Source organism: Pollachius pollachius (genome assembly GCF_949987615.1).
Source record: "Pollachius pollachius genome assembly, chromosome: 2".
NCBI lineage: Eukaryota > Metazoa > Chordata > Actinopteri > Gadiformes > Gadidae > Pollachius > Pollachius pollachius.
In genome coordinates, this window is record NC_136935.1 from 42,426,654 (window position 1) to 42,444,461 (window position 17,808).

The 17,808-nt window shown below is 43.0% G+C and overlaps 3 protein-coding genes across 3 annotated transcripts; all 3 read left to right on the forward strand.

Moving 5' to 3' along the window:
- Window positions 1-2,052: 2,052 nt before the first annotated feature.
- LOC307071782 (sorting nexin-8-like) lies at window positions 2,053-5,927 on the forward strand (the record flags this gene model as incomplete). Its single annotated transcript, XM_079730861.1, has 12 exons — window positions 2,053-2,100; window positions 2,292-2,360; window positions 2,507-2,627; window positions 3,055-3,191; window positions 3,412-3,492; window positions 3,769-3,823; window positions 4,076-4,199; window positions 4,410-4,533; window positions 4,676-4,747; window positions 4,977-5,135; window positions 5,399-5,548; window positions 5,661-5,927. 12 exons carry the CDS (start codon window positions 2,053-2,055, stop codon window positions 5,925-5,927), a joined length of 1,407 nt encoding a protein of 468 aa, XP_079586987.1.
- Window positions 5,928-9,313: 3,386 nt separating this feature from the next.
- On the forward strand, window positions 9,314-13,003 carry LOC307071653 (fascin-like). Its single transcript, XM_079730704.1, has 5 exons — window positions 9,314-10,173; window positions 11,123-11,279; window positions 11,473-11,594; window positions 11,683-11,853; window positions 12,110-13,003. The coding sequence occupies exons 1-5, from the start codon at window positions 9,336-9,338 to the stop codon at window positions 12,313-12,315; spliced, it is 1,494 nt and encodes a 497-aa protein (XP_079586830.1). The 5' UTR covers window positions 9,314-9,335; the 3' UTR covers window positions 12,316-13,003.
- A 744-nt stretch (window positions 13,004-13,747) lies between these two features.
- Window positions 13,748-14,380, forward strand: rasd3 (RASD family member 3; the record flags this gene model as incomplete). Its single annotated transcript, XM_079728774.1, has 1 exon — window positions 13,748-14,380. One exon carries the CDS (start codon window positions 13,748-13,750, stop codon window positions 14,378-14,380), a length of 633 nt encoding a protein of 210 aa, XP_079584900.1.
- Window positions 14,381-17,808: the final 3,428 nt, after the last annotated feature.

The following is a 17,808-nucleotide window of genomic DNA, read 5'->3' on the forward strand; positions in this document are numbered from 1 at the left end:
GTTATGTCCCGATGACATGTCTGTTCCTATCTTCATAGGAACATTGTTCGCCGACAATAAAAAAGTACCCTGAACACACACACACACACACACACACACACACACACACACACACACACACACACACACACACACACACACACACACACACACACACACACACACAGACTGGGACTGTATTGCAGTCAGATTGGACCTAGGCCTGTTTTTCAGTATTAATCAATAATTGTATAAATTCATTCATATGTATTCAATTCTAATATCTCCAGAATGATAATGAACGACATACCTGAAGCCACCAGTAATTCAGCAGAACTCACAGATGGCCAGTCTGCCCCCTGAACACACACACCCGCCCTCACAGGGTCATGTTGTGTAATCTTTAATGCTCCAGGTGACCGTGTAGAAACTCGCTCTAATCATGTGATGAAGTCCGAACACATGTGAGCAAGAGGAGGACCTCGAGCAATGAGTAAGAGCTGTTGACAAAATGCATCAGTTGGTAGTGAGAGCTGTTGAGATGGTTAGCTGTAGATCAAGACAGTTACAGGTTCCTTCATATTGAACCCGCCCACAGAAGACTCGGTAAGGACTATAATGCTATAGTAAATAGATTATAGATTTGTGGTAAATAACTAATTTAAAAGACAAATTGTTTGGGATCCTGGTGTGAAGAATGCTCTGGTAGAACTTTGAACGATTTATCACTTGTAAAACTCTCAAACAGTCAGTGTTTAAGAGTTATGTATGTGTGTGTGTGTGTGTGTGTGTGTGTGTGTGTGTGTGTGTGTGTGTGTGTGCGTGTGTGTGTGTGTGTGTGTTTCGAGTTGTATATAAATGTGTGTGTGTGTGTGTGTTTGTGTGTGTGTGTGTGTGTGTGTGTGTGTGTGTGTATGTGTATGTGTGTGTGTTCCAAGTTTATCGAAAGGTGTATGTGTGTCTGGTGTGTATGTGTGTGTCAAGATTTATAAAAATGTATTTGTGTGTGTGTGTGTGTGTGTGTGTGTGTGTGTGTGTGTGTGTGTGTGTGTGTGTGCGTGTGTGTGTTTGCCTGTGTGAGCCACAACTCGCTGTACACACCTTATTTGACCCTGGCTTTTTCTGCAGTGTCTACCTCTTGCCAAGTCTGCAGCCTGTGCGTCATATGCTCTGCTCTATTGTGTAGCTTCAAGAACAGCTTTCATTGTGTAGTTTTTGCCATCCAGCAATGAAAAATCAATTAGGAACCGACCATATATTAATTATTTTGGACTCAGGCCCCTTTGTCTGTGTCTAAAAAGTATTGACGCTCAAAAGCTTGGATTTCAACACTTTTATATACAATACTCAAATTATACTGCCTGGCCATGTCTGTTATTTTCCAAGCACAGAAAACCAGACACCCACACACACAGACACAAACACAAAAACACAATATGCTATATATTGCTTGTGTGGATCTGTTTGCACAAAGCCTATTCTGGGAAAGAGAAAGCTCTTGTGTGTATGCTGTTGCATGTGTGTGTTACTTAAAAAAATCAACGTGCATGTCTGCCGATCAGGTTAATCCTTCCCTGGTGGAAAGGAATGGACTCTGAACTCAACTTGCACTAGACCATGTCATGATCTTAGTGTAATGAGCTTAGTCTTTCACTTTAAACTTCCACACCCTACCCTGACCTTGGTAGGTCTCCAGGAAGAAGAGACCAAAAGGACATCAAAGGCTTTCGAGGGTTGTCTTGGAAGTCATAGAGATCTATAGGTATTGACTTGAGTCTGCCTTCTAGCTCTCTGTAGAATCACTGTTTCATGCTTCTGTTCTGTTTTTCACGCCAACCCTACCCTCTTTGCCAGATGTATTCCAGGTACGATTTGTGTTTAAGATGTTTGTCACATTTGAATAGTTGTATTTAAATTGACTGCATTTTTACTTTCCTCTCTCTCTTTCACTATGAATATGTGTGTGTGTGTGTGTGTGTGTGTGTGTGTGTGTGTGTGTGTGTGTGTGTGTGTGTGTGTGTGTGTGTGTGTGTGTGTGTGTGGGCATGCAGGAGCAGTGAACAGGGACCTCTTATGGATTCCCCAACATCCCCATCTCTGTTGAACAGACACTCTGTAAAGGTATATAGTTGTAGGCATACAGAATACTCAGAAAAGAGAGTTAGCAATATAGAAAACATATTAAAGTATGTAAAAAGTCAATCTGACTGTATGCATATGATCTTTTAAAATAAGATGTTATCAGAGCATATATTTATAATTTGTTGTTAAAAGTAATCATAGCTTAATCAAATAATGATATACATTTACAGGTTGATTTGATGCCAGAGAAGAAAGGACTTCCCTTCCTCAAACATGTGCAATATGAAATCACAACAAAGGTTAGCTAACACACACACACACACACACACACACACACACACACGCATATACACACTCACCCAACAGAATGTTAGGTTGAATTCAAAATGAATAAATCTAGGAATGAGTGTGTGTTTCCAGTGTGCCCATGCCAGTGTGTTCCCAGCGCTACAGACTACCCGTACACAGGAGCTACAACGACTTTGATGTGTTCCGCACACTGTTGATCCAGAGGTTCCCCTACAGGATGGTCTCCCAGCTGCCCCCAAAGAGGATGCTTAAGGGGGGTAAGCCGCCTCGAGGACGCCGTAGACACCCAAGACATACCATTATGGGTAGTATAGTGGCTGTGGTGGTTGACTAGCAGGGGTAAAGAGTTTGATCCTCCTTGAGAAAGATGCCTAACCCTGACCTGCTCCTTTATGACATGTCTTTTAAGTCACAGAGTCATTTGGGATAGAAATGAGCCATGTTATTAAATGTTTAATGTATTTAGTATTTAGTATGTATTTAATGGTAACACCTGGTTACCAAGATCACCCTCCACCTATGAATGTCGTCAGATCACTTATACTATGACAAACAGATAAATAACGTTATGATTCGGATGTGATTCCCATGGCCATCCCATCTCTGATATTTTCTTTTTGGGTCATGTAAGAAAACATTTTAAGGCCGTAATGATATTAATGTTTGTTATGCTGTGTGTTCCAGTGCTGTCCTCCCAGTCGGAGGAAGACTTCATTGAGTGCCGGAGGCGAGGTTTGGAGAGATTCATCGCGCTTATCATACAGCACCCTTTCATGAGTAAGGACGCCATGGTGGACATCTTCCTCTGTGCCAGCGCAGAGGTGACACACACACACACACACACACACACACACACACACACACACACACACACACACACAAACACACGCAATGCCAAAAGCAATGCAAGTCACTAGATGTAAAAAACAAATGTATCATGTATAATGTGCATTACGATGAAAGGCCAGAATGTCATGCAGAAAGTTTGTTTTCCTTGACCACTAAACTTCATCCCCACCCTTTCTTCTTCACGCTCTGAAGGATGTGAAGAAGAAACTGAGAGAATCCTTCAAAAACCTAGGGGATGAGTTCTTGACCAATTGGAGCGCACGCCAGGCCAAGGTGTTGTGCGATAATCATCAATGTTATTGAAAATATCTGCTGATGGTTTTGTTTTCGATTTTTTGTATTTTGCAAGCCTTGGATTTATTAGGATTTTCTTGTGAAGAATTCCTATGAGCCAATGGTGAAAACCAAAGGTTTTGAAAAGTAGCTTGGTCTTCATTTCTGACTGAATATTTAAAGGAATACTCATGAAATATGTAGTTGCCATGTTTAAGTACTTGTGAGATGACTTTAAATAGCCTAATCTTGGTTTGGTTTCCCTCCTCTCGAAAGGACTATTTACCTGCTGACGTTGAAGATCAGGTGGCCTCGTGTCGTGAATTCATAGGTAAGAGATTTAATATTTAAAGATGTAATATTTAAATCTTAAAGATTTAAGAAACCTATATACAGAAAATAGCTAAATATACCTAGAGGTATACCTTAACACCAAAATATACCTAACGCTGCTACTCATTAATGACAATGCATTGATTATTACTTAGTACTGTGTGTACTATGTATTGTGATCAGAATATCAAGGGCCATTCTGTGTGCATATACTTTGCTTACAGCTCAGTAACATTCACCCTATCACCAGGAAACATTGAGTCCAGTTTCCAACACCTGAGGGACAAGATGGAAAGAATGACACAAAGGTCCAATGAACACGCAACAGATCTGCAGCTCTTCTCCCATGAACTGGGGTACGATGGGCCAGAGGTCAGGGAACCCTGCCCACTGAGGGCATGGATGAGGGGATGTGAAATGAAGGAAGGATGAATGGGATGGATGGACAGATTATAAATGGAGTTAAGGATGGAAGATGGACGGTAGATAGATGGATGGTTCGACAGATTGTAAATGGAGGTGGATGGATGGGAGAAGGGTGAAAGAGCTGACGTTAATAGCTCTATCATGCTGTTTCCTCCCAGTATGCTGGGTCACTGTCTGGGGCCGAAGCAGGAGCATGTCCAGAGAGTGTGGAGCACACAGAGACAGTGTCTGAGACGAATGTCAAAGGAGTTCACGACACTGGTCACTAAAGCAGAACAGAAGGTAAACTACACAAACACAGCATTACAGACTCTGTGCTGTGAGGAAGAGAGAGTAACTCTCTCTTGCTTGTGTGTGTGTGTGTGTGTGTGTGTGTGTGTGTGTGTGTGTGTGTGTGACCGATGTTTGTGATGACACCGAGAAGCAGGAAAGCCTGAAGGAGATGGACGTGTTGGACATACTGAACATGTTCGTGGACCTGCTTCATGCCTACAAGGTACTGCAATGAAATCCACCTGTTCTGCCATTGGCCGGTTCTGTTATAGTCTTTAAGCAAATTAATCTTGAAGGCCCAAATATTTAAATAATGAGCCTGAATCTTTATCTATGTTGAATGTCTTTCCTCTTGGGTTTCTTTGGGACACAAAAGGGCTATGTTTTGCTGGAGAAATTAAATATAAATATATACAGTATACCCAGTTAACTGCATGTGGCTTCATGTGCAGGAACTGTGGGATCGCCACGAGCACAGCATGTTTATAGAGCACCAGAAAGCTCTCCTGCAGAATTCTACTTCTAATCTCCGCCAGGGACCCACGACAGCCAACAGCCTGGTATTCTCCGACATCCTCGGAGTTCAGCAGTTGGAGTCAAATCTCACTAAGGTACACACTACCCCATAACTGCTAAGGTACACTAGCTTATCACTGGTATGGTACACTAGCTCCACTGCTTAGGTACACTCAACCACTGGTAAGGCACGATAGCCCCACTGCTTAGGTACACTAAACCACTGGTAAGGTACACTAGCCAAATGGTATGGTACACTAGCCCTCCACAAATAAGGCACAATAGCCCATTTCTGGTAATGTACACTAGCCCTACTGCTGATCTGTTCCTCTCTTTATCCCTTTCTCCCTCTTTGTAGCAGGAGAATGCAATCGTCACCATGGAGTTGAGGAACGACTTCTCGCTGCTGTGTCTTCACCAGGAGACACAGCTCTTCCTCGGACACCTGCCTCTGGTCACACAGATACTGGCTGGCTTTATACGCACCCAGGGACAGGTTCACGCTGAGGTAAACAAAATGACGCATACACTCACTCACACACACACACACACATGTGATTCTTGACATGTTTTTCTGTGCGAGGAAAAGATGACATTTTTGTCATTCTTCGTATGTCCAGATGGGGGCGCTGTGGTCTGAACTGGGTTTCAAGCTGACAAGTCTACGGGAGCCTTCCTGCAGCCCGGACCCCGAGCCAGATGACATCCTCTCACCTTCCTCCTCCTCGGAACTTTGCTCTGTTAGTCTCGCATCCAGCTCTGGGTTTCTGGTCCCGTCCATCCATGGAGACCTCTCGATCAGCCCGAGTCACCCCAGTCCTTGCCCTAGCACCCAAGTCAAACAGACCCCCCATCCTTCCCCAGACAACAGGCCCCAGCACCGATGAGCTCTTCTGAAGAACACTTTTCTTTTCTTTTTTACCTTGTGTGCTTAAATCACCATTATTTTAAACAATAACGTGTCAACTCTGAATTTAACCACTAGATGCCAGTGTTTTTCAATCCATTATTTAAAAAAATGTATTATGCAAAATGATTGATTTCGGAAAAGTACTATTTCATATTATTTAAAGGCCCAATATGTATGATTTCGGCATTAAAATATGTAAAAACGACTAGACATCTGTTATATATATATTTCTTCTTATGTACTTACATTATCCCAAATGTTTCCAACCATTGCTAAACTCAGGGAAAGCCGTACTTTTCAATTGGAAACGCCCCGTGCATTTTTGTCGAGTCTTAACGGCGTAAATTTCCCTTAACTACTAGCATTCGGGAAATACGAGGAACACAGAGTCAGAAAGAAAGTCGGCAAACTAGATAGCTATCCATTCTATTGTTACTTTCATGATATTGTTTTTATTGCTCCCTCGTGATGGAATACGAGTATTCAGTCGTCAAGTTTGTACTGGAGCTGTGGATCAAGCGACCCAAGAAGATTATCTGACGAGAGTAAGCTTACGGAGGAGCTAGCCTAATAAGAAAGACGCCAATCTCACATGTGTTCTACTAGCTAGTGTTGCGTTCTTGAAGAAAGTAGTTCAATCCGGATCGCTTTTAACTCACTTTATTTGTTAAAGTATTTCGGTATGGTAACTATGAAGCAAAAGGAGGGAAATTGTATGGACACGCGTGTGAGCGACAAACAGCAGGCCTCTCTACCTAAATCCTTAGTATGGACTGCCGGATGTTTCTGATCTCGTTGGCTTCAGGCCCTGCTTTAATACCGAGTAGACGTGGCCTATATGACGTATTGGTTTCGCACTCCTCACCTGTCTAAAGGTGCTGCCCTCTATGGCTGGAATAGTTATTGCAGCTCAAAATGTCGGGTCCTGCTTCCTAGTGGCTATGTGTGGTAATTACGGCCTATGTGTTCGATCCTACTTCCTAGTGGCTATGTGTGGGTAACTTTATGTGTTTAAAATACGTAACAGTAGGTAAGCACCATTTGTCTCGCGTAATCGGAATACTAGTAATAATAACCTTAATCATAGCATGCAGTAGCCTACATCATTTTGATGATACTGTTGGAAAACGGTTACTATCCTCAATGTCAATATATTATATGATAGCACAGTGCAGTTAGTCATAATAACAATAATCCTCGTGTTTTTTATGAATTACAACGATCAACGTATTTGTATCATGTCTCAGAGACACTGCAATTTTGTCAAGAGTTTCACCTTATTACCGTTGATGTATAACGGAATATGATGTCCCTTTGTTCCTCTGAAAAATCAACATTCAACCGAAAGCGGCACTTTTATATATATAAAGGTCTACTGTGTATTAAAAACATTGCTTATGAATGTATTCACTTATACTCTTACTACTATTTGATTAAGCATTGCCTTATAATGAAGGCAGTATGGTATCAAGAAAAAATATAAAATATACAAATTAAATTTACTTCGAGCCTATAAAAAGGTAGATATTTCTTTAGAAGATAACAGGAGTGGTGTTGCTAACAGTAATTATAACAATGCTGTCATGAACCCAGTGTGATTGCCAATTGGTTCTGGGTATTGGTCATGTATCCTGCTCACTCCTACCGTGCCATCCCTCTTCCTCTACCCACCGGTCTTCCTCTTGCCGCACCGCTTGCTCATCCTGTCCCTTTCCTTTTTCCTGTGGCTGTCCTTCTTCTGTTTCCTTGTGATAGGTCTTGCCCCCTGTGGACTCCAGGCGTCCTCAACAGTTCAGTTGACATTGATACATCCTATGAGGAGCTATCATTTTTCCTGCAACATACAGTATTCACGTCAACAGAAGCACACAATCTTGAGATACAGAGACTACATGATCGGATGCAAGTATTTATTCGGCTACATTGAAAGGGTTGTTATGTGTTTTAGCTAATGTTAGTACTTTTACTTATTAATGTTGTGAGTAATGAATGCGGAAATCATTAAGCAATATATTTGATAAGTTAAACAGTCTTCATTCTGTAAATACTAAGTGTTGTACTCTTTTTGTGAGTCACTGTACATACTATGGTATATTACAATGCTTTTGAACTAATTACAAGGCGTATACGATTTGGCTGATTGAATAATTTATTGATCTGATGATCATATTTTGACTTTAATGGAAAGGCTATAATTACGAAGGTTTGCATTGAAACGTATAGGTCCCAGGTCAAGAAAGTGGCCAAGTTGTAGTAGTGAGTGAGTATGTTTGTAGGTGAAGCATGGGTTACAGAACCAGGGATCCTGATGTCCCACCACCATGAGACACTGTAAAATATGTATGTGCTGTTTGCAAGAGAGACATGGTGTGTGTGTGTGTGTGTGTGTGTGTGTGATGCAAATATTGGTTGGTTTATTGGGAATTTCAGCAGTATCAGAATGTCTGATCATGCTGTCCTCTAAAGAATCATTTGTTGAACTATTTCCCAGACATGACCTCTCCCCCGACCGCAGTCACATGGTAACCATGACGAGATGTATCCCAGGGAACCATCAGAGAGAAACTTGCATGAGAGACAGAGACACAGAGCGAGAGAGATAGAGAGAGGGGGAGGGTGGGAGAATGCAAGCGAGACAGAGACCTACAGTCGAAATAATGGAATGGAAAGGCACACATGCAGGAACCATGGCGTCTAGCCGAAACCCATAGCAACAGCTCATCAGAGCGCTGTTGTGAAGCTCATATGTGTTCATGTATCGACGTCCTTTGTCCTCATTTATATTTTTAACACTGCATTACCCAAACTGTTGTATTTTTTTTGTGCATTGTTATGTCTATAACATGGCCTCCCAAAACACAACCAATCCCCTGCTGTTTGGTGAATGTGGAGCAAAGGATGACACAACCCCAATTATAGGGAGGTACAGAAAAGGGCGAGGGGGGAGAGGAACCGAGAAGGGAGGTGTGTGGGGGGTGTTGGGGGGCAGGCCGTTTTGGTCCATTATGTGTTGGTCTTGTGTGTTCATTATTGATGTCGGTGAAATAGGGTTTTCTTGTTTTGACTTGCTTTTTTTTAGAATGTAGGGCGACCCTAAAACTCTGTGAAAACTGCAATTCTAATACTGTCTGCTGACACGACACAGCCCAGCCCAGCCCAGCTCGAGTCTCCCTCTTGATCGCTTCCCCCCCCCCCCCCCCCTCTCTCCCCACCCCCCCATCTCTCTTTCTCACTCTCTCTAACGCACACACACTTTCTCTCTCATCTTTCTATCTGTCTCTCTCTCTCCCTCATTTTCTCTCTCCCTCTATCCCCCTGCCCACTAGCTTTGTCTGTCCGTCCATTTGACACAGGTACACACTCTGTTTCTCTTCACCCGGCAAAGATGTCTGCAATGAGTGCCAACGGACCCGGTGAGCTGCTGCGGATTCCACTGGGTCTCGTCAACGGCGGTGGGAAGTATCTGACGGCGGAGGCGTTCGGCTTCAAAATCAACGCGTCCGCCTCTAGCCTGAAGAAGAAGCAGACGTGGACGTTGGAGCAGACCGGCGAGGACGGCAGCGCCGTCTTCCTCCTCTCCCATCTGGGCCGCTATCTGGCCACTGACAAAGATGGGAACGTCACGGCGGAATGCGAGACGCGCAGCAAGGACTGCAGGTTCGTTATCACCGCGCACGAGGACGGGCGGTGGTCGCTGATGTCCGAGCCCCATGGGCGCTACCTTGGCGGCAGCGAGGATCGAATCACTTGTTTTGCACAGGCGGCCACGCCGACGGAGAAATGGAGCATGCACCTGGCCGTGCACCCGCAGGTCAACCTCTACAGTATCGCGCGCAAACGCTACGCCCATCTGAGCGTCAAAGGGGAGCGTGGAGAAGTGGCAATAGACCGGGACGTCCCCTGGGGGGTCGACTCGCTCATAACACTGGTTTACCGGGACCAGCGCTACCATCTCGAGACCTCCGATAATCGTTTTCTCCGAAACGATGGCACTCTGTCCAATAACACTGATAAGGACACCGGCTACATGTTGGAATTCCGCTCTGGCAAAGTGGCCTTCCGTGACTGCAGCGGCCGGTATCTGGTGCCGCTGGGTCCCACGGGCACAATGAAGTCTGGGAAGGGAACCCGGGCTGCCAAAGATGAATTGTTTGGGCTGGAACGCAGCCACGCACAGGTCGTTTTGACCGCAGGCAACGAGAGAAATGTCTCCACAAGACAAGGTATCGTATAAAAAAATATTTTTTATTTTATAAAATATGAATACAAATATGAAACACTTATGGAGTCATGATGCCGTTTATCATCATGAAGATATCTGCAATGGACACACATCTGTTGCATCTTGCGTTGCCATTTTTATGCGCAAGCGCAAGGCGCATACTTGTGTGTAGAAAATGTGACCCCATTCACTCCTTCTTTCTTCGCACAGAAATACAACATGTCTTTCCCTCCTCCTAACACGCCATGTGTTTTTCATTATCAGGCCCCCCTTTCTGTTTGAGCAAGCCCCTCGCTCCTTTCCACCCATTTTCTGTCTGCAGTAATTCTACCCGTGTCTTTGTTGCTAGGTAAAATAAGGGGGGCGGTTTGCATACGGAGCAAAGATTATAGGGGGATTCATGCCATGATTGCCTTTTTTTATTTTAAATTATTACCACAACGTGAACAAAGTGTGAATTTGAATTTAAATGTGATAATATTAGGCAGTTTGGCAACCACTGTTTCAATTTATGATCCCAGGTTCATAGATGACAGTGTGGTCCGTTTCTTAGGGTGGTCACGCCTAGAGCTTACTTTGATGATTTAATTTCTTATTAACGCCCTTAATAGTCCTTAATTACATCGCCCAAATGCAGAAGCATTATTTATCCTATTAAGGTAACTTATTTTCTCTCTAGCCTACTTAACTAGTCTCAGGTGTGCCGTCTTGCTGGGCCAAAATTTGTTCTAGGGCAGAGAATGTCTTCAATTAGGTTACCGCTCAAGCAAAAATCCTGACCTGGTTTTACATTATTAAATAGAATATTCCGTAAGAATAGATTGAGGAAACCAAGCCTCAGCACACGATGAGGTCGCCTTCCACGGGGAAGGGAGGGGAGGAAAGGTGGGAGGGAGGTTCAGAGAGATCATCTAAGACACTTTTTTGGCCATTGTCCCTTATTGTCTTAGGGATGGACCTGTCGGCCAATCAGGACGAGGAAGGGGACCAAGAGGTGTTCCAGGTGGAAATGACTCCAGAGGACAGGAAATGTGCTTTCCGCACTGCCGCTGGGAAGTACTGGACCCTCACGCCCTCTGGCGGGCTCCAATGCACTGCCACCACCAAGTAAGCCCTGCCAAGTCAAACACACACGCGCACACACGCACACACACACACACAGCACACACACACACACACACACACACACACACACACACACACACACACTCTTATCGTGCCAGCTGCCACGGGCAATAGCCAGGAGTTCCCGAATGCCCCTCTCATGGTTGTGTATTTGATCTGTGTATTGTTATCCAAGGTCTTCAGACACCTACTTTGAACTGGAGTGGTGTGATGGGCGTGTGTGCATGCGTGCTGCCAATGGGAAGTACGTGATGGCCAAGAAAAATGGACAACTTGCTGCCACTGTTGAGAACACAGGTCAGAGTCTCCTGTGGAGCTGCCCAATCAGATTAAGACAATCTGTGAATCAATCTCATCAATTCTTTACATTTTTTGTTCTCTGTAGGGGAGGCCGAGCTGTTCCTCATGAAGCTGATCAACCGGCCAATCATTGTGCTCCGTGGAGAGCATGGTTTCATTGGTTGCCGTAAGGCGGGCATGGCAACGCTGGATTCCAACCGCGCCTCTTACGATGTCTTCCAGCTTGAGTTTCACAACGGAGCCTACTCGCTCAAAGGTAGGGCATTGGGTGTTTTGGTAAAACAATAAGAGGAGGGACATACTTATAAGAGATACATGGGATCAATGAGCAGGTAGGGTTGGGCATTGTGCTCAGGGATGTGAGCAGGTGGGCTCAAACCCCATATTCTCTCGAGCAACCCATTATTTCACAGTATCGGTGGGTGTATATGGCAGTCATCATAGGCATATAATATATCCACAGATATATTAGGGTCTGAAAAAAGCCTCAATAACAGTTGCTGTTTGTCCAGACTCCCAGGGGAAGTACTGGAGCGTCGGGGATGACAAGGCAGTGAGCAGTAACAGCGCCACCCCTGTCCAGTTCCTCTTAGAGTTCTGCGATCTGAACAAGATGGCCATCCGGGCCCCAGGGGGGAAGTACCTCAAAGGAGACCACGCTGGAGGGCTCAAGGCCAACGCTGACTCAATAGACAGCGCCACCTTGTGGGAATACTGAAGGATCTGACTTCAGCACAATGTAATCACACAAAGGGTTGGTTCATGCTAATGTTTTTGTGTATTTTATTGTATTCATTTGCATCACTTCCCCTTTGGATTTAGACTGGAATTCTGCATTTACATTTACAAGTCTTAGTGGAAGGGCTTGAATCATCAGACGTCGAATGAGAAATATAATTCCTGGTCATATGTGTAGACCCTATTAACATTTTAGGAGAATGGTAAAAGTAGTCATTAACATGAATCTGTTGCTGCCATATTAACCTAAGTGTAAACAAATACATCTCACGTTGCATCTATGTGCTGTAAATAATGCCTTCTTTGCCTCAAGCACAAAAACAAAATCTGAATAACTGGGAAAATCTTAAGTGCACAATTACGCTAAGCTTGGTATAGGAAACCAAATGTGATGGGCTTGCAGACAGACAGGTGACATAAATCAATAGGCCTGTACATTATTTCGCATTGCTGCTACAGAGTGAAACATACAGTGAGGGGAAATAGACTTGTTTTGTGTGTTTGCAGTACACATCTTATATGACGCACATCCCGCACAAGAAAACTTGCAACACAGAAACAAGTCGACTTTATTTGCTGTCGCATGGAGGTTGTGCCTTGCATTGAATTGAATGTTTTTCAAATCCATGTTGTTATTACCTGTATTTTCTATATATTCTCCCATGTGAAACGCCCTCAATGAAGCTTTGACAATAAAGTGTTCTCATGTCAAGTGAACTGTCTCCAAGATGAATGTGGCTTCCAGTTGAATGCGGCGTATTCACAAAACCTCAAAATGAATGAGGCCATATCGCGTTATCAGGGTCAGGGTGTAATTATTTATTCCTTTCAACAAACACAAATGTCCCCATTTCTAAGGTTAGATAGAAGAAAGTAAACCAAATGATATGAAAAACCAATAGAAACTGTTAGCTAAGGAAATTAATTATTATCTTTTGCTGACCTGCAGAAAGTCGTTAACTTGAAACCACTGTGCCCACACACCATAATTTGTTAACCCAATGATAACTGACTGAGCCTTGTCCAGCAGTCAATGCGTGGGACTTGAGAGGACTGTACTATATTTCATCATCGAAAATAATGCATAAAATGTCTTCACTGCTTTGGCCAATAGTAGATCACTGACTTTGTCATCGCTCAGGTTTTTTCGAATTGTGCTGCACACGTCTGAGGAAATGTAACTGTCTGCAATGGGATCTACCTCTCATTGGTCGAAAAAGTTACAGACAACCCTATAAATACAGAACCATTAGTCGACTAAGAAGTCTTCAGTTGTACGAGCTTGGAACACCTGGTCTTATCTCGAGTCTTGAATGGTGACAGCGCACATTAATAAGCCAAACGTGATTTTATACGAATTGAAGCTGCTTTACAACTACTTGTAGTTTTTCTCACTTCTTTTTTTCCCCGCCATGCCTCGTATAGAGCGCGAAAGTAACAAAGTTCGCCTGGTGATGTTGGGAGCAGCCGGGGTCGGAAAGAGCGCGCTCATCGAGCGGTTTCTGCACGGCCACTTTGAAAGCAAATACACGCGCACCGTGGAAGAATTCCACGCGCTCCAATACGACACCGCCGACTCGGGAGAGGTGCGCCTCGAGATTCTGGACACAAGCGGCAGTTATTCCTTTCCGGCGATGCGGGAGCTTAGCATCAAGCATGCCAACGCGTTCGCGCTTGTGTACGCGGTGGACGACCTCGAGTCGTTTCGAGAAGTTGGACGGCTTCGTGAGGAGATTCTCAAGCTGAAAAAGACCGCGCTCATCACCGTCGTCGGCCACAAAGCAGACTTGACCGAAACGGAGGGTCGCGTGCTGTTCGCGGTAGACGTCATGCCATTGGTGGAGAAGATATGGGGCTCGAGCTTCGTGGAGGCGTCGTCACTCACCGGGATCAATACGGTCGGTGTGTTCCTTGCTCTGCTACAACACGTCAACTTGCCGCAAGGACTGAGTCCCTTCATCTCCCAACGTAGAGCGAACACGCAGAGGCAGAACTTGAAAAGAAAACCAGCACTTAAGAAAAAAAAAAGTTGTATTTTGTCATGAGTATGGTCAGCTTGTAAGATTCGTCCCCTATTTGGTTGGATTGGCATTGCTTCATCTAACTGACCTACATCTTCATCGGTAATTGAGTTTACTGCAGAGTTGAATCAAAACGGCCATTAACATGCACATAAATAGTGCAACCACAAAGGCAAGCGTTAAGTCTTGTGGATTGAGAAACAGACCGAGGCGTCGTGCAGGGTGTTCTGGCCTGAAGAGACCAGTTGTGGACATGATGAGCAGGACAGGTGTTCCTGTTTGGGGGCCAAGGCCACTTGCCACAACTTTCCCTCATTGTTTCGCCAAGGAAATAACATCTCTTAGACATTGGTCGATGCCATTGTTGTAACCCTAACCATATATATATATATATATATATATATATATATATATATATATATATATATATATATATATATATATATATATATATATATATGTATAAAGTATTATTTTCAGCAGCATAGCTTTTATACTTACGTGTAATGCAAATGGAAGAACATATAATTGCAATGATTCTGACCACACCTCGCCCCTCCACAAAATAAATATTTTAAATGGTATATTGTGGGACGTGTTAATGAGTATTGGTAGGCCTACAATTTATGCGTTTAGGTCAGAGCTGTGTATATTTTGGTAGGCCTATCTTATATTAAAAATATTAAACAAGGGAAAAAAAAAGAAAATCCCAAGAGCGCTTCCCTGCTCTGCTGGTGGTGGAGTTAAAACCTGACGTGATTACAGTTCTCACGTAACACATGATTTGTATATTTCAAAGTCTTTACCATGATTACTGCACAAACCAAAACAAAGACATATCTTATTATAGTAACATGGATGATGATGTATAAAATTAATACTAAGAATATGGATGTCTTATAGTACCAATATATGCATTATAAATCAAATGTGTATATTAAATAAAGAATAAAATATGGAAGTTCAACTTATTGAAGAGCCTGACACTAGCCACACAAAACATGCAGAAAAAGTCACACAACAGATTTTGAATTATAAATTAAATTAGTAGAATACATTTTAAAAAGTGTTTATACTTCAAAAGGTTTTTGGGAGAGCATTGTTTCCAATGGGCAAACCATTTAGAAAGCAAGTAAATAGGTATGCTATTAAACCCACCCATTCCTAATCAACTGACCCTTACTGAACTGAACCCAATGGAAAAAGATACACTCAAAACTCCTGCAGTGGGAAATGAAGGAAGCCTTGCGAAGAAACACACAACGATCGCTCCCTCCAGTATGGGCGGGTGTAGAGAGAATATAGAAATCTGGTGCCACCCCAAAAATAGAAACAACAAACCAAGGGTCAGATTGATACACATAGAGAGAGCAAGTGAGAGCATGCCTATGTCTAGTGATATAGTAGATCAGCACTCTACCCCATAGAAATGAGAGTGAGTCCTTAGAGTCGGGGCCTCTTTCTACCCCTCAGTACCTTCTGCAGGTCTTCCAGCACTGTTCCTCCAATTCACGAGTTCTCACTTCACGGGTGTTGTTATATATATGCATTTATTTTATTCATTTAAAACGTGCAAAAGACAATACAGTGCAAAAATACAGTACATGACAGCCCTCTCCCGGATTTGCCAAAGTGTTCTTTCGGACAGAGGTGGTGTTGGGTCGCTGTGAGGAAAGCACCCTCTCCCAAGACCCACCCACCCCCCGCAGATTGAGAATCTGTAATATGTTTATGCTTTGTATGTGGGGTGCCCTCGAACAGACAGCATGAGAAAAACAGGACAAACCACACCATGATAGGGGTGCAGCTACCGATAACAAACAATAAAAAAATATTCTGGTGTTGTAACAATGCAGTGGTAGTTTGACCTGTAAAAGTAAACTCGGTTTAAGGAACAAGGAACACTTGATTGCAGATTCATGGTCTTTCTCCAAATGCTCTGCTACGTCCATGGACACCAACATACACCAATAAAACCCCATTCAGCACAACAATTGCTTTATCCATGGCTAAGGCCTGAGGGTCAAACAGTATCAAGCCCAGTGCCCCTATAGGCTTTCTTTGTATGCTTTAAGATTTGGGGTGAAATACCAGAGGATAAATATAATATAAAATAGATTGCCTAGAAATCTCAATTACAAACTCCACCAGCCCAAACACTGAAACACAAAGGTCATCCCTTTTTCCACAAACTATTTAAGTTAACGAACGTGACGACCCTTTCGCTAGTCTGCTGGTTCTCTACTATCTGTGCAAATAGCCAGTGGGTGGAGCTGACAGGGTTGTCAGCTGATGTGGTGCACGTGTGCAGGATGAGCCTTGGTAAGTTTTTATTGTGCATTTTGAGGTAAGTTATGTATGGTTTTATGTTATGTTTACCTCCCCCAAGCACACTTTCGACTCATCAATTCTTATTATTTTTTAATAAAAATCTAACTTCGTTGTGAACTTCCGTCTTTCTTTTTCTTACAAAGCCTGGTCGTAATGAATATATTTTAAGTTGATAACAAAAAAGCAATGAAAACGTAATGCTACTGAGAACTGACAATAAAACATTATTTATAGTGAAATGATGAGTTTCGACCTAGGCCGGGCATCAGGGATCCCATAGCACCCTCTAGTGATGTTGATAACTCTTGCAGCTGGAAGTGAAGCCATTTAGCCTGGTCCTACCAGACTCTCGTACTTCATTGGCGGAGCCAGGCTAGAAGTCCTTCACAAAAAAGCTAATGTAAAATAAAACCACTTTTAGCTGGGTATCATATATGTTAGATCCAACATATTAACGGATCCATCTGGAGATCTAAACATATAGTATCGCACATATTAGTCACAGCAATGTCCACAATAACATTTCAGGGTCCTGCTCCGCCTCGATGTCTTCGGTTTTGATTATTCATCTGTTACACGGTGTCCTCCTCTTGTCGCAATGTTCCTCTGACAACACAAACACTTGATAGAGGCGGGTTTCAAGGGGCAAACAGTGAATAAAATGAGTGACATATTTGTAAAGTAGTTACAACGACGTTATCATATAATGAGGAAATTGTTGACGTTTCCATTACAGTATTATAGCCTAATTTGTATGACTCATTTTCTACTTCAATATAATACTCTCAATATGCACAAACGCGTTTTATAAATGTGATGTTTTGTCATCACACCAGTCTTTGTTTTACGACATTTCATATCGTCAGATTTGACTTGATGTATTTGAATTCAAGACAATATAAAGAAACACACAGAACGATATCTATCATCAATTATCCACTTTTACATTTCAAATAATGTCTTTAAACCAAAATTATTAAACAAACTGCACTCTCTACAATCCTCCATCCTAAAAATATAGATTTCTATTGTTTTTTCCTGTTCAACCCGTAGTCTATGACGTCTCTATACAATTTTCAAAGTGTAGGAAGCATTGCATGCCAGATAACCAATCATATGAA

What these genes read in the sequence shown, in the direction of transcription:
- LOC307071653 (XM_079730704.1), top strand. Translation starts at nt 9,336, where the DNA reads ATGTCTGCAATGAGTGCCAACGGACCCGGTGAGCTGCTGCGGATTCCA. An exon ending in CAATGCACTGCCACCACCAA is followed by an intron (nt 11,280 to 11,472) that starts GTAAGCCCTGCC and finishes TTGTTATCCAAG; the next exon opens with GTCTTCAGACACCTACTTTG. An exon ending in TGCCACTGTTGAGAACACAG is followed by an intron (nt 11,595 to 11,682) that starts GTCAGAGTCTCC and finishes TGTTCTCTGTAG; the next exon opens with GGGAGGCCGAGCTGTTCCTC.